Raw genomic sequence first — 27,855 nt, 5'->3', positions numbered from 1 at the left:
TATCAGTAAATGCGATTTGTAACTAGTGCCAGACAACAGACCAACTTGAGTTGGGGCCTGTTAGAGCTCGATATGCCTGAACCGAACCTAGTCCCATCAAGCTAAGTTGAGCCCAATGCATATCGGGCTTTGGGCTTCACAAGGCAGCCCAAACCTGGCCATCTTGGGTCCAATACCTGACCTGATTTGCACCCCTATTTGTAGCCAAGGTGGATGATGAATGATACAACTGTTCACAGGTCACCACACTTCCTTACCAAGTTGTCCAGTAACTAATTTTTTGGCCAGTGACCTGGCTAACTTAGCTAGGTCTGCGTTGACCAAATCTTGGAAGGATCAACCCCTCCTCCCGGATTGGCAACCCTTATTGGAGAGAAAATAGATGTATTTTTTTATTTTTTTTAGATTATTACTCAGAGAAACCGCTCCAAGCGTAGAGACCTAGTCGTGTTGGCTCAATCTGTTGTACTTATGATCTTTGTTCATGTCAGTGTAAAACTTTGAGGGCTTACCTCTCGACCTCAGGGAGTCGCCAAGCTTTGGCTTATGCAGGGGTAATAGGCCGTCAAATGGACTAGGACCCATCCCACTAGGCCAAACCCCTTGGGTCTGTAATTTGATTCTTTTAATATACTGGTAAGGATCCGCCAAACCCTTACTTATAAAAGAAAAGAAAAAGAAAAAAAAAAGAACGTGATTCTCCAACCCACATGGTTAATCCTCCTTATACTAGCAAGATTTAAGAATCCACACATAAACTGTGTTTTAACACCTAATTGCATTGAATCTTATGCCATGTGTTTGTTTATTTTCAATAATAATTGAATATTTAGTAATGATACGATGTTTCCGGAACACCTTCTCCCTTTCAGTAGCCGATGGATCTCATGCAGAAATATAGCTGTGTTGCACTTTACATATGCATTCAGCTTACTTAAGTTCCACCAAATTCCCATTAAAAGGAAAACTGAGCATTTAATATTGGATTTACTTTCTTAAATGACTCTCTCTCTCTCCACACATGCATACCTAAATATCTCTCTCCACACATGCATACCTGAATATCTCTCTCGTCACCTCTCTCACGCATGATATGGATGATGTCTTGTGTGTGTGAGAGAGAAAAGGACCAATAGTGTTTTGTAGGTGAAGATGAGAGAGTGCAAGAAGGAAGAGGATTCATACGTCAAACATGTGGCTACATCAATCGGGCTCATGTGTTCTACCGATTGTGTGCTCTGTGTATGTGTCTTGTGTTTGTTGAATATGGTGCTGGAAACACAACTATTGTGCTGAAACCAAATTGGTTTGGTTGGATGCACTGCCAATGCATGTAAAGAAAAAAAAAAAAACATTTTAAAGTGTTCATAGAATCGTGTGTCAAAATTTTGTTGGACAAACAAATTTGAAAACAATAAAAATAGCTTTACACTTTATATGATATTGTGTTAAGAGGAAGTGGTCAAATTGAAATAAAATGAATAATCTGTTGCTTTGAATTCTACCTGCTGTAGTGAGCGTTATGACTAGTCGTTTCATCCAAGCATCATCCTTCTACATGCTGATGAGCATATATGATCACATGATCTGCCAGTTGATCATCCTTCTACAATGATCAAGTAATTACCTATTTCATATCAAGTATGGTTTACTGGCAAAGGATATAATTAGCTATATTCAGTTATATGACCTTGCACTCTGCTCTAGCTGAGAAAGTGACACTAAAACAGGTATTATTGGTTCCCAACTAAATAAAAGACATAAGAACAGATGAGCAGTACATATAAAATGAAATTTTAAGATCAACAACAGAGAGTTTAGAAAACTAAGAGGGAGACTTTACAAAAGAAAGAGTTTTTTTTTAGAAGACCAAAGGTCGTTGGACATGAATGCATGTGCTAAAATGCCATCATCCATGTCATGTGTGAGAGAGGTGACGAGAGAGCAAGAGATCAATGCATGCATGTGAACAGAGAGAGCCATTTAAGAAAGTAAACCAAATATTAAATGCTTCGTTTTCTTTTTAATGAAATTTTGGTGGGTATATTTCGGAATGCATCACAGCCGTTGGATCTCAAAAAATCCAACCTTTAATAAAAGGAAGTAAGTGCTCCGAGAGCGCAGTATCATTACTATTAAATATTATAGCTAATGGCCTGATTTAATGCTTTTGATATTTACACCAAAACAACTGCCTATAGGATCAAAGACCTAGCCGTGGTGTCGTACTTTTTTTTATGTTTATTAGTAATTTCTTTGGCGATATACATCTTATTTTCCAAAAACATTTTTTAAATTGTGTGCCTATCTCGGTGTCACGTGTCCTCGTGTCTAAAAATCTTTGTGACATATTTAACGGAACTAATATTTATTTAAAAATTTTGACTAGAAAGGCCAAAAATCAACACGTGGCAATCTCCCACTGAACGCAGGAATCGTTCACAAAGAATACCCTAAAAAATCTTGAAATACCGGATTTAATCCTTTAAACGGAGACGAAGAATGAAAATGTAATAATTTCCAAAATGAAGGGCTTTTTCTTAACGTCCTCATTATTTTATTCCCGCTTTCCGCATTTCTCTCTCTCTGGTTCGTCGTTCGTACTCGTACCTTCGCTTCTTTCTTTTTCTCCGATCGATTCTGCGATTATCGAGCGAGAAAACCCTAATTCGGATTGGAAGGAGCGTCGATTTTCTCACCGGAGGCGAAAAGGTTCTATTTTTTCTTCTATTTTTCGTTTTTTTTTTTGATATTCAAGCTAGGGTTTCGGGTGTGTTCTCTTTTGTATTCTGTGGATGGTTTTGGCATGGTTTATGTTTGGTTTTTCTCTCATGTTTAGGATCTTCATGCAGATTTCGGTTTCCCTGTTTTTTTTTTTATGGATCCCATTTTTTGTTTTGGGCATGCGTGGTGGAATAGGGTTTTCATTGGAAAACTTAGGCTTTTGGTTGTGGGTACGGTTGGGGAATTGGGGTTTATTTCCCTCAGTTCGGCCTTTTTGTATAGCGCTGGTTTGTTCTGGCTTTTGATAAGGTATTGGGATCACTGAGGAGTCGTGTAATTAGGGTTTGTTCCGTTTGGCGTCGAAGCTCACTGGAATGGTTGTTTTGTGAGGTCTGGTCGGGGCTTTGGATCGCCGAGAAGCTTGAGTAATTAGGGTTTTATTTCATGAAGTGCGCCTTTTTTATGACGTGTTAGAAAGGCTGGGCTTTGGAGTCACCAAGAACATGTCGTGCTTAGAAGTTGGTTCCCTCTCCCACATCCTGCATACAACGGGGAGGTCGGTGTGGGGGTTTTAGGGTTCGATATCTGAGAGCCTGGTTTGCGAGGGTTTAGTGATATAAGATAGTGGAACCGTCCAAGAGTATTGTTTAAGCTTCCTATTTTTTATAAATTTCTATGCACCTCCTTTTGTGGCTTGTTATGTTTTTCCATCTCGGCTAGCTAAAGCAATCATAACATGAATGTTGGTTGGTTTTCAAATCAGTAACAAGGATTTGAGTTTAATTCTTTCAGAAAATCTACATTTCAACACGGTAATGTAGATTAATTGTGACCTTGATTTATGAAAACCGAGTTACTCAATGCTTCGGATCATTGAAGAATTTTATAATGAGGACCTGTTTTTTGTTTCTACTTCTGCTTCATGATATCCTTCTACAAAAGTCACTTGGGTGTTATGAATTTGGTTTCTATCTTGTTCAGGTGTGATGCTGGTGTCTTGTTCTGATGAGGGCTATGCCTGTTGTTTGTTAAATAAACTTCCTTGGTTTTATGCATATCATACCCTATTGTGTTTATACTGTTGAGATGGTTCTTGCTTGTTAGGCTCTCGGTAGCCTAATTTTTAATCCTTTTTTCTTTCTTTCTGGGTTCTCAATCCCAATATCTTTGGTGAACTCCTCATTTCACATAATGTATTTTTACTTTTTGAGATAGTTGAATCTGGAAAATCTTGTGCCAAGTTTGTTGATGTGTTCCACACATTGCTTTCCCTAGGTGCATGGAACAGATTGATTGGCTTACTGTGCATCAGTTAAGATCAAAGAGACTTCCGAAGGAGGATCTTGAGTTAAGACTGGGCCATTCTTTGTTTTCAAAAGGCAGTACCATGACTGCCAATTGTGCTGTAAGGTTTTCTGAGCCAATTACCATTGATGATGATGATGACGATGTCCAGATATTTTCCCCAAGATCGTTCATAGAGGTAAGTGCAACAGCTTGTATTATTTTCAAATGTATGTGGCACAAATGCATTTCATATCAATTATACAATGGCAGTGGTTATGTGGTGATGTGGTCAATTTTTATTTTACATAAATGGTATTTAACAGCTGTAAATGAACATGGTAATCTTCAATGCATTGTTGCAATACTGTTGTTTTTTTACTTTTTCTTTAGTATCGTCCAGCTTATTTGATGTTTTATGTGCATCACTGGGCATCTATTGCACCCTTTTGCTATGCTTTGTTTTCTTGCAAGCTGAGGGTTTATATTTATGCTGTTATATTTGTAGGGAAGAGGGATGCTTTCTCATGGAAGGTCCTGGCCCCCTGTTATTACTGAAGAAGATTTGGAACTTCGTCTCGGAGTTAGAGGTCAGTTTTTGCTTTGTTGTCTAAAAGATCAGCTTTTATTTAAAAGAGTGTAACCATTAGTTACATTATTTATGAGTGGCTGTGACAGTTGAACCAAATAGTTGTCTGCACGGTTATGATCATGTGAGAATTGCTTTGTATACATCTGTTTTTTTGGTCTGGTGGTTCTATGATGTGTATTGTGTCTTGATACTAGTTCATTTCAGTTTCTTCCTTTCTCTATAGTTGTTGACCGAGTTTTGGAGCTTGTAGTGGTGTCAATTATATCTCTGTGCAAGTTTTTTTCTTTTCAACAGATTGGTTTTCTCTGTCACATGGACACTTATCATGTGTATCTCGTACCGACACGTTGCAATATGACACTTCATTGACATAGTCAAGCAGTTTCACTCTCAGTCAACATCGTGTCATTATCTTTATCTATTTTATTTTATAATCTTATATACTTATTTCATATTCACTTGAGTTTTTTTTTAATTTGTCATCAATTACATTATATTTCAATTTCAACTTAGTCTCAGTATTTGATATTCCTAAATGTAGTGATTTAAAATTGTTGTTTTGTACACACACACACACACACATCTATGAGCATTTAAGTCGTGTCCCCGTGCCCTAATTTTTTAAAATTATAGTATTGTACTAAGTGTATCTGCATCGTGCCCCGCTCCCGCATCCGTGTCCGTATCCATGTGACATAGGCTTTTCAATAACTAGTGCTCTGAAAAGTACATTTGGCTATGCAGAGTATCCGAAGAATATGATAAATATATTTGATGATGGAGAGGATGCTGATGCAAATCTGAGGCAATTTGATAAGGTACAAGTCATTACATTACCAGTTATCATTGTTATTATGTTTCTAACATTTCTTCTTCAGATCCCTTTCATTTTTCAAAACCTCTGGTATTCTATAGATGAAAGTGCTACAATTTCCAACGGTGAACATTTTGGATTTACTTGGCATTGACTTAGGCTGCTTTAAGTATCCAGCTTTCTAATATGATCTTTTTGCCTGTGGAAATCCCATAAAAGTCATCCGAGGTGATATGTGTTTGGTGTAGCTGTGCAATTGTATCACATCATTGAGTATATATATATATATATTAAATAGATGAAGGACAAGACATTTTTGTATTTGGGTTCCTAAACTCTCACGTCGGGTGCTTAAATTGGACCATATGCTTCAGTGAGTCAAACGAAAAGTCATGGAATCCGCTTAGTCTACATAGAAAACTACATAAAGGGTCTACCATTGAATTCCACTTTGACTAAATTCTTCCGAGTTAAAATTGTATTAGATGGTCACAGTGGTCTGTAGTCAAGCTATGTTAACTGAGGGTCTTGGGCTGACTTCCTACCAGAGCATATCTGCCAGCTTGGCATTAAAAAAAGGAAAGAAAAAGACCGTTTTGCGGTTTATTCAAAGTGATGAGGAATCAAATCTTCAGCGAGAAAAATGAGAATTTGGAGACTAAGGGCACATTTGGAAGCAAGAAAAACTGTCATAGGAAAATAAAATTTTGGAGATGAGAAGTTTTGATATGATAACTTGTCTACATGAAAAATATTTACTTGTTTGTGTAGCACGCTATGTCACATGGGTGCGGGGATGCGGCATTTTAAAAAAACTTGGGTGCGGGGGTGCGTGAGGGCAAAAATATAAAAAATTATATATATATAATTTTGAAGTTTTAACAATTAACAACAGTAACACTAATGAAATAAAAAACAATTATTGTGAGTATATTTTAAGAAACAAAAATTCTATATATGCTAAAATTCATCATTATAAGACTGCATTAACCAAGCTTAATCGAGTTTCAAAGCTTCACTAAGCTTTAATGGTCTGAGCTGAGTTTAATTGTTTAATCGAGCACTGCTAGATGCATATATGGTTTTAATTTTTTGCTATTGAATCAGACAAATATCAGGATTTGATGGATATCTGATTACATGTAAAAGAACCAAATAAGGTACGAACACTGGTCCAAATGGGACGAGACCCCATTTCCCCCCTGGCCAGGACATATATGCTTGGTTTCCCATCCGACTATTTTAGTTATTCTCTCCTAGTTATGTAACTGAGCTACTTTTGAATGGTAACCAAGCTGGTCATCCCTGAAGAAAGGTTGTATTGTCCATGATCATTACATCCTGCCCCAAAATCTGGCAGCTCATTGGCTATGGATATTTTGTATTAATTTTTGTAGTACGTAACCTCCAACCCAACACATATCTCGGAAGGAAATCAAAATCTGATCTAATATTTGCAGGCAGGTACAGTGGACTGCAATATGTACAGGCCAACATGGGCATCATCACCCTTTCGCCTTCCTTTTGTGAACCCTCTATTTTAACAGAACCATCTCTGCTCTCTTCAATTTTCAAGGTACAATATGGTTGTTCTTTGAGACCATCCAGATTTTCATGAAAAGTTAAACTCTCATCAACTACGAGAGGTGTAAGATCTTCAGTAAAAGGTGAGAATGATGAAGAAAGCCACCAGGTGCAGTATCAATGCATTGCTTGATTCACTCCCCATCAAAGTTGGGGGTATCTCCTGACCGCAATCCCCTCTGCAGCATCCTATCCAAGAGATGGGGGTATCTCCTGACCGCAATCCCCTCTGCAGAATTCGATGAGGATCATTTCCCTTCGACCACAGAGCAACTCAAGAGACAGAAGAAGCTCGGTGAGTCGCACTCGCCCCTAGAAGGAACCGATCTCTTCACCGCTGTCAATCGATTCTTGTTGAACGAGGCACCTTCGCAGGTTTAGCCTGTGCTTGACCCTGAGAAACGATTCGCAGAAGAGACTCCTTGGTAGTTGGCTACGGCATGTGGTTGCCGTAAAGAAAGTTGAAGAGTTGTGTCTCGAAACTTGCCATGTTGACAAACCAGTTCCTAAGTTTTCTGGCTGTCATGCCCATTTCATCGGGCCTCTTTTTTTTTCAAGTTCAAAAGTTGGACATAAATGACTCTGGGTGTGTTGATCGCACCCAGGGTCGGGTTGACCGCACTGAGTGCCGCACGCTCACCCGCATCGCATCGACGCGGGTGCGGCACCTGATTGGCCGAATCTTTGTGACATAGGTAGCACGCAATGTCACATGGGTACGAGTACGGAGTGTAAGACACGACACTTTAAAAAAATGCAGGTATAGGGACACAACTATATATATATATAGTGTATGTGTGAGAAATGGTTTTATGGGCTTCAATCCAAGATTCATGTTTGTAAATATGAAAAAATAATTTTATTGATGTTTTTAATAAATGTGAAGTATTTGATAAGGGAAAGGTTTAGTTGATATTTTCAATAAAGAAGGGGAGGAAAGGTAAAGTGCTAATATTTTAAAAAATAAAAGGGGAGGTGGGGTATTAAAAAAAAGAAGAGGGAGAGAAGGGAATGAACCTCTCTCTCTCTCTCTCTCTCTCTCTCTCTCTCGGGGTCTGAAACAAAAGGAGAAAGAGGAGCCCGAAATAGGAGAAGAAGAAAGAGGTGGAACAAGTACTTCGCATTGTCTCTCTCTCACCTTCTTCTTCCTTTCTCTCTTTCCTCTTCTTCTTCTGGGTTGTTTTTTGGGTCGGGTCGTTGTTGGGAAACACGACCAGAGAGGGGAGGGGGGGGAGATCCAGAGAGGGAGGAAAATCGAGAAGGGGGAAACAAGACCAGAACTTCGGCGGGGAGGTCACCATGTCGGGATATGTGGGTGCAGACATCCGGGTGGCCTTGGTTCTTGTAGATGTTCTCGGCGTAGACGGGGATGCCGCCAGGGCCCTCGCCACCGCCGGGGACAGTGAAAAGATGACTTCAGCTGGGTCTGGATATTGAACCCAGATCCAGATCTGATCCAAATCCAATACCCAGATCCAGCATGAATAGGACATCACGATTCCTAGTTTGTGCAGTCTCCTTGTTAATGTTTCCTAGTATGTATAGTTTCCTTATTAGTAATGTTTCATTTATTTTTCAGTTTCCTTGTATAAGGAAATATACCTTTTGTGTTTTAGTTTCTTTATAGGTAAGAAATGATTGTATATGCCATACTCTAAATAAGAGCATCATATCTCATGGTTCCTCATTGGGAACCGGTTCAGCAGCAGCCCCTATTCTTTTCTTTTCCTACTTTGAGAGTGTTCTGGACATTGGGAGGTGCCATATTTATTATGGTATCAGTGTTGGATATCAATTTGTTCTATTGAGGTATGTTTTAAGAGATCTTGGGTTTCATACCTTTCTTCAAGTTTTCCATCTCTTTCTTCTTCTTCCTCTTTGTTTTCTTCCATTGTCCTGATTATCTTTTGTTGCCATTCTTCTTTATGCTGTTGTCATATGATTAAACATATATTACTAGTTTTAATTGATGTCAAGAATTTTCTTTCCTTCTTTTCTTGTTTGACATCACACCCTTGAGATTTTCCTATTTCCTTTAAATTCCTACCCTGTTGTTTCTATTTTACAGATCTGAAATCTGTCTTAAAACCTTTTCTTATCCAGATTTTCAGATATGAAACCAGATTACAGAAAATCTGATTTGCTTATTTCCTCTTGGTCATGAGGTCAACTCTTTGGTCTTTGATAACACAAAAAGGGTCAGTCCAACTTTGTTTGCATTGACGGGATTGATTAAGTATTTCCTTCGTTTCATATCTTTCATGGATTCAATTTCTCAATGGTCCCTCTCTACCTTCGTACCGCAATTGGTTTATGAAAAACTAAACAACTCTAACTTTTTAACTTAAGAGGCAAATAACTCCTTTTGTTAGGAGTAAAAATCTCTCGACACCTTGATGGATTCATCATCCCTTGACCAGAATATTTCATCAAGGAGAACACAGATGAGAATGGGGTTATTTCATCTTTTCATGTCAGGAATCCATAGTTTATTTCTTGGGTGAAGAGATCATGCTTTAGTTGCATATATTATCTCCACTTTATCGTAGGAGGCACTCATTGGATTACCTAATGATTGCACCTTAGTTGGCAAACTCGTGACTCGGGCTGAGATCACTCGACCCTTCACTCGCGGGTCCGCTCCATGGTCCTAGCCAGGATCTCTATCCTTCGATTTGCCGACCTCTGATGTATCTCCTATATTCTAATTTTTGCCATGTCACTTTGAATTAGAAAAAGACAAAAAGTGCAATAAAAAATGCATTACATGAAATAAAAGCATACAACTTGCAATATGCACACAGACAAAAAACAAAAAAAACTTGTGCAAACATCCTTGATTGTGCAAGACTACATATTCTGAAGCCATAAACTATGTTGTGGTGCAGCCGAGCAGTGTAGGTGCAGACTGCATGCTTAATAAAAAAAAAGATAAAGTGTAGGTGCAGACTGCATGCTTACTAAAAAAAAGGATAAAAACCTCTAATTGTGGAGGTTTTTGTTGTTGTCCACACTCAATCCCACAATGCACACACACAAACACGATAAAGAAGGGCCTTGCTTTAGTGAGCGAGGCAGAGATAGAGATAGAGGGAGAGGGTTGAGGCGTTAAGCTTGCCTTGCCGAGAGAGAGAGAGAGAGAGAGAGAGAGAGAGAGAGAGAGAGAGAGAGAGAGAGAGAGAGAGAGACTTGGCTGTTGGCGGTGATCGCTGGTGGTTAGTGGCCTGGTGCTAGGGTTTGAGAGGAAGGCAGGCGAGAGATTTCTCGATAAAAAAAAGCTTTTATAATGTTTAAAACCAGTTCTTATCGGGAGAACAGATTCATAACCCAGTACAAGTCGATAATTTTGTAATGAACCGGTACACACTGTCTCATTCCTTAATCAGACGATTTAGGACTAACCTGCTGGGTCGCTGAGTTGAGCGATTTCAGACCGATTCACACCTGATCCTAGGTAAACCAGGATTGGGGAGACTCGGTGGCCTAGTAACCTACCGAGATCCGATCTTGAGTCGGATCATCGGGTTTTCCAACTATGGATTGCACAACTCTACAATCTAGACGCGTTTTCAGATATCTGAGACTAGGGACATGTTTCTGAAAAAGAAATTTCAAAATTTGAAGAAAGGTTCCATGACAATTATGGAATACCTCAATAAAATGAAAAACACCACCGATAAGTTGCCATGGTTGGTTATGAGGTTTTTGATAAGGATATGGTCAATAGGCTCTCAGTGGTCTTGGCTTTGATTACCATGTTCTTTCTACCACTTTGCAGTATTCTGATAGGCTTCTTACTTTTTTGAATCTAAAGGCCAAACTATTATATTATGAGATAACTCTTAGTCTAAGTCACACAAACTCGGCTAAAAGGTCGACACACTCGCGTCGACACGCCCCAACATGGGTGCGGCTTCAGACACGGTCAACGAAGTGTCAGACTCGGTCAACGCACTGGAGCCGAGTCCATCCACATTTTGGACTTGGTCAACTTTGACCAAGTCTATTTTTGTCCATGTATTAAAATTAATTTTGGTCTCGGTCAACTTTGATCAAGTCTATTTTTGTCTATTTATGATTGTTATATATATATATATGTATGTATATATATATATATATATATATATATAGCCGAGTCCCCTTGTCCAAAATTTTTGAAATTGTTTTGCACCCGTACCCGCGCCCTTGTGACATAGCTCTTAGTGTTGATGCATATACTTCTCATGAACCTCAGGAAGTTCTGGTTTCTAATATGTCACGTGGTCGTGGAAGAGGAGGATATTTTAGAGGAGGCAGGGGACGAGGTCATGGAGGTTGAGGTATACTTCCCGCACCTAATATTCCTCTTAGCACTTCTGCACAAGGACGACATCTTATTCCTACTTGTTTCATGTGCAAAATATCGTGGCATGTTAAGGCAAATTTGTAACCCCCAAAATTTCAAACTTGTAAACCTTTTTAAACTACTTAGGAAACCTTTCATTTTTCAGAGTCATCAAAAACGATTTTTTTGAAAAGCAACACAAGTTGACAACTTTGGGCACGTTACCGTAATAATTCATTATAAAAACCTCATTTCCAAAACATTTTATCAAGACGATTAGGATGTACAAAATTTAGGGTTTCACCTTTTTACAAACTCAAAACCCAAACAGGTACCAGGGCTTAAAACTACGAGCAGGAGAGTGAAGTCTCAGGTCATCTTGCATCCCATCATCGACTGTCTGAAGAAAACCTACTCATCACCTATGCCCATAAAATGGGTCAGTTTCGTGAAAAACTGGTAGGTACGCAAAAGGCAATAAAGAACAAAGGCTAACGCAAAGCATGCTCAATTTTAGTAATTAATGACAAATTAACTACGCATACAAATATCATGATTAATTGATTCTGCAGGCAGAGAACAAATAACTGAAACAAAACAACCAACACAGAATGAAATTAAGCACAATATGCAATTATGAATCTCCAGGTGTGCAACTAAACAGTAGTGTGAACAAGATATTTTTAGTTTCGATATTAACTGGATTGTGGGTACGTATTATGCCATGTATTTTTTATAACCCGGATAGCTGATTGAATCCGCTCTTAAGGGGACGGTCATTGACCAAGAGAAGATTTCCCAAAGGCCACTCATTCAAAGGATGCATCCAACTTCTACAGAAGTGCCTGAAGCTACCTTTTGTAGCTCATTTCTCCTAACTTCGACGGCTGAGAAAACTGCGCCTTTTGCCCGTAATAACCATTAATGGTTTGTCCATCGGAGTTTTTGTACCATCCATCCTCTCTCTTGATGAACCGTGGCGAATGGGCACGACGGGGGTTTCTTAATCGCCACCCCATTCTACATGCTCTGGTCCATTAGACCCACTCGTGCATCTTGCCTGTGAAGGCGTATAGTCACTATCTTGTGAATTTCAACAATTATGCTCATTGCACGCCATGAGGTTTATCAACCTCTCGTGCTACTCATCGTAGTACAACTCAACGTCACTGTCCAACGACGCGACTACGATGGCTGACAAGGGTTACTCAAAGTCACTCCCAACACGAAACATGCAAGTTCAAGCATGTCTACAATCGTGAAAAGTCTAAAAATCCTTGTAAGGACATGCTTTATCGAGATCAGGGCATCGATACCCAATTTTTCATCTTATCAAAAAGAGCGAACATTGGTACACACTGTCACATTCCTTGCAAGGTTTGTCCTAAAAGAATTGCAAAAGGCCAAAACTTCTCAACATGCGTGGCAGCTCTAAGCGAAAGTAATGGAACACATAAATAAATAACATAATGCAACGAGAGCAAATAGTAAAGCAGTAAGCAGGAAAGTAAAGGCAGAAAAGGAAAATGTCTAGGCACATAACGCACGGGGCTATAGAAAGAAAAATACACAAAAAGTAAAAGCCTGGGCACGTAAAGTGCGACGACAAAAGAAAGGAAAGTGCAGGAGAATAAAGACAGAAAAGGAAAATGCCTTGGCATATAAAGCGTAGCGGCAACAGAAAAGAAAAGTGCAGGAAAGTAAAGACAAAAAAGAAAATGCCTTGGCCAATGAAGCGCGACGACAACAGAAAAAGAAAAGTGCAGGAAAGTAAAGATAAAAAAGAAAAATGCCTTGTCACATAAAGCGCAACGACAGCTGAAAGGAGAAGACATAAAAGTAAAAAGACAGAAAATAAAGCCTGGGCGCATAAAGCGCGGCGACAACAGAAAGGAAAAGTGCATAAAAGTAAAGAGGACAAAGATCGTGAAATTGCGTCTTTGAGTTAAAAGACATACGTATATACATATATAATTGTCCTTGCATTCCAATCTTGATTATCTTTTCTTATTTTAGCTCTTGTTCATTCATAGTCCTTTTTATGCAACTTTCTCCTACCTTGAGGGGTTGCGGATCTGCGTACGCTTGCGAGCGTAAGTACGAACTTGCTCGGTCCACAGGGCGCGAAAGTGCTCTGTCGTGCAACCTGCAAGCATAAGGGTGTTAGTATGCCATTATCAAAACAGGAACCGGGTCCAGTAAGACCCGCAGTGGTCGCCCGATCGAACCCCGATGTGAGGGTGGGCAGGCAAAGGGGGGTTAGGGGACTCGACCCCCTGCAGGCCCGATGGAAGGCCACAGAGGCAGGGGCACCATCCCCTGCTTGCAGGAAAAAGGCAGAGACAGTGGTCGAGCCCTTGTCTGACCGACAAAAGCAGAGAGAAAATGAGAGGGGCCCGACCCCTCCCCTGCAGGGGCAGAACACAGGGAGGGGCTCGCCCCCCTCCCTACAATAGGGGGAACAAGGAGGGCTCAACCACCCCCTCCCTGAGGGAGCGGGAAGGCAGGGAGGGGCTCGGCCCCTCCCCTGCGGAAGCAGGGCGGCATGGCAGAGAGGGACCTGGCCCCTCCGCTGTGCCCACGAGAAAATAGACAGAGGCAGGGGGTGTCGGCCAGAGAAGACAAAGGCAAGGGGGCTCCGCTCTCCCTGCCTGACAAAAGAAACTACGGCAGGGGTTCCGCCCCCTGCCCGACGAAAAGAAACTGGAGGCAGGGTGCGGAGCCCCCTGTTGGCCGGAGAAAAGCAAAGGCAGGGGGACAAAGACATACAAGGCTTACAAAAAGAAACTGCGGCAGGGGGCCCTGCCCCCTACCCAGTGGAAAGAAGACAAGATGAAGAAGAGGAAGAAAAAGAAGGGGAAGAGATTACCTGAGGAGGCGGCCGACGATGGGCTACCGATGGTGGGGCTGCGGTGGTTGGAAAAACAAAATAAGAGAGAGAGAGCTCGGGGCGGCGTCAGGGACGTCGGTTGAGGCTGTCGAAGCGAGAGGCGGTGGTTCACCGACACGGTCGCCGGTGGCCGCAGAGAAGAAAGGAGGAGATGGGAGGCAGAGAGGAAAAGAGGGAGACGGTGACAGGGGGTGGCTTACCGGTACGGTCGCTGGTGGTCACAAAGAGAAGCGATGAAGACGGGAGGCGACGAGGAGAGAGAGAGAGTGGCGAGGGGTTTTACCCCTCGCCTCTCTCAGCATGCGTCTTTTAAAGACGCATGCCGAAAGTTCGAGAACCCGGGTCCAATATGGCAAACCAGCCTTGGCATGTGTCTGACACGTGTCCGACGCCTTTTTTTTTAATCGGGCTTTACAAAATTACTGGTTCAAAGATGATCTTAGGTATAATCAGGGAACAACACATGCACAGGGAACAACACAAAGACAATATAAAACCAAGGCAAAGGTCAATCTGGAGGTCAGCCAAGTGGTCAAAGTCAACTTCCTATAGATAAACAACTAATATTTGCAGCACTTGCATGACTTAATTTGAATCAAAATGTGCAAGGAATGTGGTATTTCGATTCTAGGGCTGCTAACCACATCGTAGGTGGTGAGGGTAAGCTCTCAACTTTGATTTCTTATCGTGGCAAAGATAGTATTGTTATCGGAGATGAGACTCGTCACCTTAGCACACACTGTAAATGTGTCAATTCCCTTGTCTAAATCTAGTTCTTTGAGTCTTTCTAATGTCTTTTTTGTTCTTAACATCAAGAAAAATCTTATTTTTATCTCTATGCTTTTGTGTTGTATTTACTGCATCATTTGTTTGTGTCAAGGTTCTTCACATGAAGAACATATTCGTTGAGTGTAAAAGGTTGGGAAACATGTATGTCTTCAATAAGGATCCTACGTTCAAGTCTGCTGGTTCTGTTTTGAGACCTAGTCCAACTTTATCGAGCCCATCTATTTTATTCAATTCTTCTAGTTTAAATAAAGCCAATCTTTGGCATCATTGTCTTGGTCCTTGTAGTAAGGGTTTCATTGGAAGATTGGCTTCTAGTTAATTGATTCTTGGGTCTAGCCTAGATTGTGAGTTTGCAAATGTCATATGTCTAAGTTGTCAAGTTTCAAAGAGTCGTGTACTTCCATTTAATTCCTTGATTGAAATTGATTCAAAACCCTTTAAAATTGTGCATTCTGATGTATGGGGACCAACACTTAAAGTTTCTTTGTCTTTGGGGTCATTACTATGTTTTTTTATTGATAATTGTTCCCGTTATATATGAATATATTTTATGAAGCATAAACTCGAAGCTTTTAATATATTCATGAAGTTTCACATGTTGGTCAAAAAACCAGTTTTCTACTTCTATTTTGAATTTTCAGTGTGATGGTGGGGCCGACTACTCTTCGAAGGAATTCATTACTTATCTTGAAAATAATGGGATCAACCAACGAGTTTCTTGTCCTTACACACCTCAACAAAATAGGCCTGCTGAGAGGAAGCACCGTGATATTGTTGAAAGTGCTTTAGCTATGTTACATGCTAGTAGAACTCCTTTATATCGTTAGACAAAGGCCTTTCATTCTGTTCACATTATAAATATGTTGCCCATGAAGATTTTGAATTACAAATCTCCTTATTATGTTTTGTTTGGGAAGCACCCTAGCTATGATTCTTTACGGGCCTATGGATGCATATTTTGTTAAAGCATATGTAATAATACCATAATACCCGATAGGGGTATTATGGTCTTTTCACAAAGTACCCAATAGGGGTACTTATTTTCTTTCTTTTATTTTACTGTTTTTTATTTTTTTTTTATTTTTTAAAATGTATTTTTTGGATACCGAAAAGGGGCCCCACAATGGAGTCGTTGGGGCTCCCAACGGTCACAAATGTGACCGTTGGGGGCTCCCAACGACTCTATTGGGAGCCCCTTTGGTCTCCTTTTCTTATAAATATGGGGAACCCCCCTTTATGTTGTATTGCTCTTTAGAGCTCCTCTTCAATAATAGTGATATTATTTTTCATGTGTGTAGCCTTTTTATAAGGCCCTTCGTATATCCCTTAGTGGATTTCCTCTCTTGTGCTTGTTGCACTTGTCCGTGTGGGACATAGTGAATGCTTTAGCATTCTTGGTTTCTTCCGCATATTTCATTACATGGTATCAGAGCCATACGATCTTCTAAAGGTAAAATCGTGTCTCTCTCTACTTCCTTTCTTTCTCACATCTTCATTGTGTAGCAATAGAAGTCAAGATCGATCTATCATTCAAACTCAATGGGAAAAATTACATGATGTGGGCATCCGCAATGGAGAATAATCTCAAAGGCAAGAAGCTTTGGGGTTATGTAATGGGAACCGTTCCGGAACCCCAACTTAAGCTCACAAAGATGGAAGGAGATCAAGAGAAAGCACTTGAAGGCGATGCTCGTCTCAAGGCCATTGAAGATTATAATCATCAAATGGAAGATTGAGAGAGCAACCATGCAAAAATCCTAGCATGGTTTATGAATAATGTCGAACTCAAGGTATGTGCAAATATTGCAAAATTCCGCCGGGCAAATGAAGCTTGGTTTTTTATGAAGGGTATGTTTACCCAAAAGGATCTTGCAAGAGCTTATTTTTTGCAAGAAAAAGTAAGAACCACAAAACAAGGTGACATGAGCATACAAGATTATTATAGTGTTCTAAATCCTTTGTGGGATGAATTGGCTCTTTTAGAGCCTAAATGGGTGGCTATGGAGGATGTGGTACTAAGACAAAAACAAATGGAACAAGATAGATTGTTTTAATTTTTATTTGGGCTTCGTCTCGAATTTGAACAAGTGAGATCCTCACTTCTCCATAGATCCACGTTTCCTCCCTTAGAAGAGGCTATTGCCGAGATTACTCAAGAGACTAGGCATAGCATGGGTAAAAGCATAGAGGAAGTTCTGGCCGTATCTAAACCCGGCAATCATGTTAAAACATACAAACCACCTCATTTTGGTAAGCAAGGGAGTGGTGAAAGAAAAATGATTATATGTCATCATTGTTATGAGCCGGGACATATCAAACCCGTTTGCCCAAAGCTAAATAGGGCATTCAAGCCAAAGGTGGCTTCCGTTGAAGAATCCACCACCAAAGAAGATGACGGCAAGAACGGGGATCTCAAAGATACTCTTGGACAAATCTCCTTGGCTCTCCAACAAATTCTAAAGGTTACTTCTTCCACCTCCGGTGCCGCCATTGCCTCGTCATCACCTCCCGGTACGTACTCTTGGATTTTAGATTCCGGAGCCTCTTTTCACATGACTCCTCATGAAAATGCATTAACCAATGTGCACACCAATTCAAAATTATCTTGTGTCTCTACGGCCGATGGAACTTTTCTCAAAATAAATGGTATTGGAACTCTTGATTCTAAAAATATTCAAAATTTTCTTGTTCCAAAAGTTAGAATAGTTCCTAAATTAAATCTTAACCTCTTTTCCGTTTCTCAAATAGCCGACCATGGATGTGAAATATCTTTCTCATCCCAAGGGTGCTTTGTGCAGGATCTCCGGTCCGGGAAGCGGATTGGGCAAGGCCATAGGAAGGGAGACCTTTATTTTATGAATAACTTAACACTTCCAAATACCTCATTTTGTACTTATGTCCAAGACAAAAATATTGAAACTTGACATAAAAGGTTTGGACATCCAAGTTACTCTAAAATGTATCTTTTTCCTTTTGGAAACAAGTTTTGTAAAGAAAAAGATATCAATTGCAAAGATTGCATTTTTGGAAAAATGAAGTCTACTCCTTTTTCTATTAGAACCTTTGTGACAACAAGACCTTTTGAATTGGTGCATTCCGATGTATGGGGACCATCTCCGGTTTTATCCAAAGGTGGTTATTCGTATTATGTTACGTTTATTGATGATTATACTAGATACGTATGAATTTATTTTCTTAATGTTAAATCGGAAGTTTTTAACTTCTTCAAAGAATTTCATGCAAAAGTTCAAAATCAATTTCAAAGTCAAATATCCATTCTTAGATCCGATTCGGGTGGAGAGTACTTATCAAATGATTTTCAATCATATCTAAAACAACATGGCATTTGTCATCAAAAATCTTGCCCAAGAACTCCTCAACAAAACGGTCTAGCGGAGAGAAAACATAGACATATTTTAGAAACCACTAGATCCTTACTCATTTCTAAAAATATTCCTAAAAATTTTTGGGCCGAAGCCGTGTTAACCTCCACCTATTTAATCAATAGGATGCCATCTTCAAAATTGAACAATATCTCTCCTTATGAAAAACTTTTTAATATGACACCCGACTACAATCGTCTTCGTATTTTTGGGTGTAAATGCTTTGTTCTTTTGCATAAAAGAGATAAATTGTCACCTAAAGCAATAGAATGCGTATTTTTAGGATATGGTGAAAATCAAAAGGGCTATAGATGCTTTGACTATAAGAACAATAAATTATTTGTCTCCAAAGATGTGACTTTTTTAGAAGATGAAAATGGATTTGAAATTTTGGAAAAACCAAATGAAATTGATTATATGTTTATCAATGATCTTTTAGAAGACTCAAATGATGATCTTTTGAGTCATCCGGAATCTTTAGAAAATACTCATGATAATGGTGTATCACCAACTAATGGTGACAATCTCCAAGTTTACACTCGGCGTGAGGAAGCACAACCTATTAGTGCTTTAGAAAAATTCTTGCGGCTTAATGAACCCCTAGAAGAAACCTCTCTTAGGCGTTCTTCTAAAGAATCCATTCCACCAAATAGGTTTGTCTCATATGAAACTCTCTCACCTAAATATAGAGCTTGTCTAATTGCCTTGCATTCTTACTATGAACCTTCCCACTATAATCAAGCAAAAAATATTCCTCATTGGGTTGAAGCAATGAAAGTTGAACTAGATGCTTTAAATAAGGCTAAAACTTGGGAAATAGTTCATCTTCCTCCAAATAAAAAAGCTATAGGATGTCGATAGGTCTACAAAGTCAAAACAAAAAGTGATGGTTCCCTAGAACGTTATAAAGCTAGATTAGTTGCTAAGGGATATTCACAAGAATATGGCATCGATTATGAGGAAACTTTTGCCCCCGTGGCTCGCATGACAAGTGTTAGAACTCTAATAGCAGTAGCATCATCTAAGAAATGGCCTATATTTCAATTAGATGTTAAAAATGCCTTTCTTAATGGTCAGTTGAATGAAGAAGTATATATGGACCCTCCGCCGGGAATTAATGTTAACCAAGGTCAAACTCTTCGGTTATTAAAAGCTTTATATGGTCTTAAACAAGCCCCTAAGGCTTGGTATGATAGATTTAGTGCTATCATGGTAAAATTGGGATTTCGTTCACGTTATACTGACACTGCTCTTTTTGTTAAACGTGCAGGTAATAGTATCATCATCCTTCTGCTTTATGTTGATGATATGATCATCACTGGCAATGATGAAAGTGGTATTCTTAATGTTAAAACATAATTTTGATATGTCTGATTTGGGTTTTCTCAGGTACTTTCTTGGTATAGAAGTAGCATACTCTCCTCGAGGGTATATATTGTCACAGATGAAGCTTGCTGCAGACATATGTTCCAAATCTGGGATCTCAGATGACAAAAAGGTGGAGACTCCGGAGGTTATCAATGCTAAACTACGACTGGAGGATGAAGTTCTGCTGGATGATCCTACTCCCTACAGGCAACTCATAGGCTCCCTCACCTATCTGACTATCACCAGGCCGGATATTGCTCATGCTGTGCACTCTGCAAGCCAATTTCAGCATGCTCCTACATCTGTGCATATGAGTGCTGTGCTCCGGATCATTCGATACATCAAAAATACTTTGACTAAAGGGCTATTCCTATCCTCACTCTCTTCTTTAGATTTACTGGCTTATACTGATGCTGACTGGGGAGGAAACCCAAATGATCGAATCTCAACTACTGGCTTTTGTGTTTTCCTAGGAGATTCGCTAATTGCTTGGAGGTGCAAGAAACAACAGAAAGTCTCGTTGTCTTCTACTGAAGCAGAATACAGGGCTATGACAACTACTACAATGGAGCTTGTGTGGCTTCGAAGTCTTCTTCAAGATATGGGAGTCGAAATTACCGGTGCTTCGAAGCTTTGTTGCGACAACAAAAGTGTCATCTACATTGCCAGCAACCACACCTTTCATGAGAGGACTAAACATATTGAAATGGACTGTCATTATGTACGTGATGAATATCTTCGTGGGACAGTTACACTGCCATATGTCACTTCAGAATATCAACTTGCAGATTTCTTTACCAAAGCCCTGCCTGCTCCTCGCTTCTTGTTCCTTCTTGGCAAACTTTCGGTCATTCCCCTGTAAAGTTTAAGGGGGAGTGTTAAAACATATGTAATAATACCATAATACCCGATAGGGGTATTATGGTCTTTTCACAAAGTACCCAATAGGGGTACTTATTTTCTTTCTTTTATTTTACTGTTTTTTATTTTTGTTTTTATTTTTTAAAATGTATTTTTTGGATACCGAAAAGGGGCCCCCACAATGGAGTCGTTGGGGCCCCCAACGGTCACAAATGTGACCGTTGGGGGCTCCCAACGACTCTATTGGGAGACCCTTTGGTCTCCTTTTCTTATAAATAAGGGGAACCCCCCTTGTATGTTGTATTGCTCTTTAGAGCTCCTCTTCAATAATAGTGATATTATTTTTCATGTGTGTAGCCTTTTTATAAGGCCCTTCGTATATCCCTTAGTGGATTTCCTCTCTTGTGCTTGTTGCACTTGTCCGTGTGGGACATAGTGAATGCTTTAGCATTCTTGGTTTCTTCCGCATATTTCATTACATATTTATGTTCGTCCTTGAAAGATAAATTTGAACCTAGAGCTTATGTTTGCAAATTTATTGGTTATGCTGACAATTATAGAGGGTTCGGGTGCTATGATGTCAAAAATAAATGCCTATGAATTTTCAGAAATGTGGTATTTGATGAAAGCTCTTTTGAGTATGATTTTGGTCCTGACCAAGTTCAAAAGGAAAAAGAGAGCAATATGGAGTACTATCGGCCATGGTTAAGTGAAGAATTATTTTCAGCACCCATTGGTGAATTTTCAACACTATGAGGAGTCTCAGGTAATCTTGAACAACATAGGGAAGTCTCTATTACTGTTGAAGAAAATGCAGTTACAAAATGAGATATAAAGAAGGTCGAGTTTATACTCGAAGCGGCAAAGAAACAACCAATGTAAATGCTAAACAACAAATTCAAAATGTAAGCATTGATGAAAAGGTAGTCAGCTAACATGATGAAATCGTGCCACAATCGGAGTTCGGAAGGTCAAATAAACATCCTGTTAAGAGATGCAAATTTCAACACAAACCATCAAGTTTTTCTCGTGCAAATAGAGAAGCAAGAAGAACAAATTTCTTATTTTGAAGCTATGTGAAATAAGAAATTGGTTGAAGCCATGAATAAGGAGATGAGAGCATTGCACGAATGCCAAACATGAAAAATAATTAAAAGGCCAATGTGACCGGATCAAAATGGGTTTATAAGATTAAGTATAAACTTAATGGTACCATTGAAAGTTATAAGGATCGTTTAGTTGCAAAGGGGTTCACTCAAGAGTATGGTATGATTATGAGGAAACTTTAACCTTGTGGTTAAAATAGGAACATTAAGAATTATTCATGGTTGGGTCTTGAACCAACTTGATGTCAAGAATGCATTTTTACATGGAGACTTGAAATAAGAAGTTTACATGGAAGAACTACAAAGATATAGTGAAAATGATCCATCTGAATATGTCTGTATATTTAAGAGAGCAATATATGGGTTAAAGCATGCTTCCCGTTTGTGGTTTGAGAGTTTCTTTCTTGAAATACAAAAACATGTTTTCTATAAATCCTCTCTTGATCGTTCATTATTTATCCACAAGGGTAAAGAATATATAAATGTTTTGCTTATATATGTGGATGACATCATTGTTACAAGAAGCTCAGATAAACACATTCAGGAAGAGTAAAAAAAGTGCTGAACATCCGTTTTAGGATGAAGGATTTTGGTCGATTGAAATATTTCTTGGGAATGGAAGTTGATAAATGGTAAGATGGGTTAATCTTAGGAAAGTCTTGCGTAAGACCGCTATGAATGACCGCTAACCCCTGTTCCTATGCTACAATAATTGTGTATTAAATTATTAATGATGGAGAATTGTATGATGATCCAATTGAGTACAAAAGTATTGTGGGAATGTTATAATACCTTACCTTCACGAGGCCCGACGTTGTACAAGCACTAAACCAAATGTTTCAATTCATGCATCAGCCAAGGACCACCCATATGGAAGCAGTTAAACCAAGGTTGCCAGACTAGGAAGCAGAAGCGGGAAACGATGCGGGAAGCAGAAGCGAGAAGCGATGCATTTTAAAATGTATAGGAAGCGGGAAGCGAGGAATAAAAATATATATATAATAATTGAATGTGAATCATAATGAAACACAAATAAAAACTAAAATAAAATTGGCTAATATTAGATTTCATGATTTTTAGTGTAAGAATTAAATTTTTAACAAAATCTAAAAATGATGATTACCAATTTAGAGAAAGCACATGGAAGTAAAAAACATGAAAAGTTGAGTAAGATAACATATAAGATGAATAAATGAAGTGTGTGGAAAGCATAGGAGAAGTGTGAGGGAATCGAGGTTCTCATCAAGTTTCGGAAGCGAGGAGTATCGCGCTTATGAAGTGAGTTTCTGGAGCGAGCTTCCCACCTATCTAAGAAACTTCTGATAACTCTGAGTTAAACAAATTTTAAGGTTTCTAAAGGTACCCTAGGTGATGGGTTGTTTTATAAGAAAAGAAGTCATAAGGATGATTTATTCGTAGTTATGGCTTATTCATATGCAGATTGTGTAGGCGATCCAGACGAAAGAAGATCAGCTTCAAGGTATTGTGTGTTTGTTGGAAATAATCTAGTTTCATGGTCAAGCCGAAAACAGAGGGCTGTAACCCGATCCAGCATATAAGCCGAATATCAAGCCATGGCAGCAGTTGCTTCAGAATTGACATTGATACAAAATTTGCTACATGAGTTGGATGAGACAATCCCTAGATCAATTCTATTACGTGACAATTAGAGTGTCATAAAAATTTCATTGAATCTTGTGCATCATGAAAAACTAAGCATATATAGAGATTGATTGACGGGGAACTTGAAGCAAGATTTGCTGGTTCAGAAAACCAAAGTATATCTCTTTACAAAGGGCTTGACAAAGCAAACACTTTGGTTTTTGAGGTCCAAGTTGTCTATGGTGATTACCATGTCCAACTTGAGGGAGGCTATCAAGATATAACGTCAGTTGAGTCTGGATATTGGATTCATACCCAGATCTGATCCAGATCCAATAATCAGGTCCAACATGAATACATCACGGTTCCTAGTTTGTGCAGTCTCCTTATTGATGTTTCTTAATTTGTATAGTTTTGTTATTATTAATGTTTCATTTATTTTTCAGTTTCCTTGTATAATGGAATATACCTTTGTATTTTAGTTTCTTTATTGTATAAGGAAATAGGTAATGTTGTAAAGAAAGGATTATATGTCATACTCTATAAATAAGAGCTTCATATCTCATGTTCTCCATTGGGAATCGGTTCAGCAGCAGCCCTATTCTTCTTTTCTCTTCCTACCTTTTTAGAGTGTTCTGGACATTGAGAGGTGCCATATTTATTAGGCGCCGGTGTCCATGGGCTCAGACCACTTGTGGGAGACGTGGTTGAGGCCGAGGTCGAGCTCGAGCTCGTAGAACTTGAGGTGCTTTTGGGCGTCGATGGCGGCCTGGCTGGAGGTGTCCTGGTCAGCCTAGGAGTAGTTGAGCTCGATGGCGGCGAAGATGAGGTTGTCGAAGCTACAGCCAGCAGCGGCTATGGATTAGACGAGCTTCTGCTTCTCGCAGGCATCAATTATGATAGCGCAACCCTTGGAGTCGACCGCAAGGAACTGGCCGGGGACAATGTGGTGGCAACAGCCCTAATGCAAAATTTTCTTGATAGAAGAAATTCCTCCATCCCACCAGGTGGAGGAATTTTTCCTATAAAAAATCGTACCTTTTAGATTTTTTTTTTGAATTTTTTTCTCTCATTTGGAACGATTGGAAAAGCTGTACTTTTTCTTTCATACTTTTACTTTTCCTACTATTTTCTCACTTCCAAAAGTGCCCTAAAGATAGGAAAGGTAAAAAGATGGGGCCATGATTTTTTGCTTCACTGTGAAGATGTCAATAAAGAAGCATTTTGATGCATAACTGTTCCCTCCATGTGATATCAAAAGTATATCTTATTACATGAGCATTCAACAGATAATGCTTAAATTTTCATCCTCAGATTTAGTATGTATTACAACTGGTTATTGGACACCCTTTTCTGCGATGTGCAACTTCTAGCATAGAAGCTACAGGGCAGGCATCTGGATCAATCACTTAGCTATAGCATGAATTTACTCTTGTAGTCAATTGGTCGAGTGACTTGAGTCTCCATTGTTTCCTAGTGCGAAGGGATAAGGACCTGGAATTAGAATCTTATTGTCTAATCCTTCCATGGATAATAAGAGAACCAATGATTCTGTCTCCAGAAAACACAAATGGAGGAACAGAAAGATGTGAGATGTGTGTTCATGGACTGCTTATAACACAGAAACAAGCAAAATTTATAACTGTTTGTGAAAGCACATGATGAGCTTTGATCAGCCCTTGCTCACTCTATCGGTGGGTTGGTGTGCCAAGAGCATGATAGCCACCCAAATGCTCCTTGTTAGCAAATAATGCATGCACCTGATTTGTTAATGTCTACTTTGCTTAAGAATACAGGTTTCATCACCTAATTCCTTTGGACATGGATCCGATCTGGAAAGGAGGCATGACTACATGATTTTTAAGAAAATTGGGACACAAAAACATGTATTTTAAATTTATAAAACCATATTTTTATTGTTTTTTTATATGTGACATTTTTAATGCTTTATATTAAATATATATCTTTATTACATGTAAGATTCAAATTTTTCAGGTAGAAGTACATATAACAAAAATAATCAAGTGTGAAAAAATGGTTAAAAGTACATTTACAACACCCAACGTGTCATAGTGTGCCTTTTTTTTAATGACGAGGAACCTCACTGAGAAGTGGGTCAGTTAATGGGCCTGCCCCCTGCGAGGTAAACCCCTGGTGGGGGCACCGGCACCCGAGCCCTTATGGTGCCCATGAGTTAAAGGCACCCACACCTGCTGGGAGTCAAACCTGGGTCGAAGGTGCTTGGAGGTGGTTTGGAGTTGCAAGAGTTAGCATTATCACTGTAATTTTTAACATTCGTTAAGGTTCTTAGTTCAGATTGCTTGCTTGAGAGAAAGGTCCAATGTGGTGCCTGTTGTGTGAGTTCATCTTCGTTCTTTGTTTTCTATGCTTTGAGCTTTGGTATGTCCAAAATGGTTTTGGCCTTATGATAATAAATCCACAGAGCTTGGTTTTGTGTGTGTTTTAATAGAACCTTAATTTTGCTGCTGATGACAGAAAAAATGTGGAACTGCATCGAGCAGTAAGGTGAATCTGACATGTGCAATATGTATGGATGCAATGAAAGAGGAAACGTCGACAATATGTGGACACATTTTCTGCCATTCTTGCATTACCAGTGCCATCAATCTCCAGAAGAAATGTCCAACCTGCCGGCGGAAGCTATCAACCAATAATATACACCGGATTTATCTCCCTGGAACTGCATAACTGATTGATCTTGATCGTACTTAATATTTTTATTCGCGTTATTTTCTCCTGCTTCAATTGCACCTCTTTGGCTACAGTTGTAATGGGGAAGGAATTAGGGGCTGTAATTTTGATGTGGGGATATGTTGGAAACTTTGCCCACTTTGGGCATTTAATTATTAAGAGTTCCAGGTATTTTGTCCTTCCCTAAAAACAAAAAGATTTCCAGTTATCCCGGTCAGGTGCATCCCTTCTTTTCACATATCAAAGCTGAGAATCTATCCCAGGCATCTCAAGGTTTCATTCTTTTTTGCTCGCCCCAATTGCTATGTACAACTCTTTATCTGAAATAGTGATGTCTTCAGGAATTTGTTCAAGGTCAGGTCATCAATCAAAGCTGACCCAGTTCCTATTAGTCTTATTCTTGAACAAGGAGCTTACCACCACCACTGCCTCATCCTCTGTAATTTTTTTTATTTTCTATTTTATTTTTCTCATGCTATCCAAGCAAGTGAAAATTTTCATTTAGAAAGTTATCATATTAAAACTTCTCATAGAAAAAGTTTTCTTTCCCTACGAGAGTTTTTCTTGCTTCCAAATGTTCCCTTAGGCATGTCTGCGAGCCTATGAGCTGCTTTCGCATGAGAACAAAAGTGATATTTTCTCAGAGGGAAGCTTGGGGCATTGATATCCCAGAAATAACATTTTTGACGTTAAATAGTTTCTTTTTCATGGAACAAATATGCTATTGAGAAAAAAAATTTATGACAATAATTCACAAAGTTTGCTATACAGAAGAGGCCTTCTTCCCCCGGGAAATCTAAGCTAAAAGCGCAAGCTAAGGTGAAATTCTCTCCTAGGTAAGTTTTTCCAATATATCACGCCACCTTTGTATTCTCTTTGGTAATGAAGCCTCTTCTGTATATCAAATAGGCCTAGTGGAGGAAAAAAGAAAACTTGGTTCCAAGGGTTACCTCTTTAAAAAAGTGACTTTTTAACTTGTCCAGCTAATTTATTCAACTAATGTTAAACCAAATAATTTGATGGTTTTCTAACTGCAAGTAAAATGACAATTTTGATGAGGGAACTCCAACTAGAACCACCAAATTCGTTAGGCCACAATTGCAATGAGTGCGATCAGTTGGCAGAACAAAATTCCCCATCAGGTGGCATCATTTATGCTACATAGTTACAAACTGAAACACTAATAAATCAAATCGCCAACCCCATGTAAAGTTGGCGTAGTCATTAGATCATGTCAGCTTACTGAACCCACCAAAGATCTAGTAGTCGAAAAACCTTGGCTGGAAACCTGGAATCTCCGCTAAGCGGTAAAAATCTCTTCATGCATCCTTCATCCTTGGGCTCACTACTGAAAAATCACTCAAAAAAAAAAATCACACAATCCCTAGCGTCTATCACCAATTCAGGAAGAAATATGTGCAGAGGCCTCTGAACCATAGGAAGAAGGGATCTCAGATCTCAGGAAATTTAAGTTTTGAAATCTAGTCATGGGGGGAGGGTTCTAGTGCTAGCAAAGATTTCAGGAGCCAGACACATTGCAAAAACCAGTTCAATGTGAATGACTTTTTAGAGCCTGAAATTGAAAACTGGGGAGACATTGTAGTTATGCAGAATCAAGGGGTTTCCAATTTTTACATACGGTTTTAGATTTTCTTCACAGAGAATTTTTGCTGAACACTCTCCAAGAAGGATTCCAGTTCTTGAAAAATCTACAGCCAGGTGCTCGGCCAAACAAAAAAAGATTTCTCCCCATTCCTTCCATATCCAACTTTCCAAATTGAAAGAAACCCTAATGAAACGGATATAAAAGAATTGGAAAGAA

At 39.2% G+C, this 27,855-nt stretch overlaps 1 protein-coding gene across 1 annotated transcript; it reads left to right on the top strand.

Moving 5' to 3' along the window:
* The first annotated feature begins 2,574 nt into the window (after positions 1-2,574).
* LOC149840358 (uncharacterized) lies at positions 2,575-26,201 on the top strand. Its single transcript, XM_090003114.1, has 5 exons — positions 2,575-2,712; positions 4,000-4,207; positions 4,517-4,598; positions 5,345-5,418; positions 25,818-26,201. Exons 2-5 carry the CDS (start codon positions 4,004-4,006, stop codon positions 26,028-26,030), a joined length of 573 nt encoding a protein of 190 aa, XP_089859240.1. The 5' UTR covers positions 2,575-2,712; positions 4,000-4,003; the 3' UTR covers positions 26,031-26,201.
* Positions 26,202-27,855: the final 1,654 nt, after the last annotated feature.

Source organism: Nuphar pumila, chromosome 4 (assembly GCF_984573655.1).
Source record: "Nuphar pumila chromosome 4, dmNupPumi1.hap1.1, whole genome shotgun sequence".
Classification (NCBI taxonomy): domain Eukaryota; kingdom Viridiplantae; phylum Streptophyta; class Magnoliopsida; order Nymphaeales; family Nymphaeaceae; genus Nuphar; species Nuphar pumila.
This window is presented reverse-complemented; position numbering and strand designations above follow the sequence as displayed.

Bases quoted from the DNA above. Each gene is read 5' to 3' on its own strand.
- LOC149840358 (XM_090003114.1), top strand. From the start codon at position 4,004: ATGGAACAGATTGATTGGCTTACTGTGCATCAGTTAAGATCAAAGAGA. The intron at 4,208-4,516 runs GTAAGTGCAACA...TTATATTTGTAG, and splicing joins CCCCAAGATCGTTCATAGAG to GGAAGAGGGATGCTTTCTCA. The intron at 5,419-25,817 runs GTACAAGTCATT...TGCTGATGACAG, and splicing joins ATCTGAGGCAATTTGATAAG to AAAAAATGTGGAACTGCATC.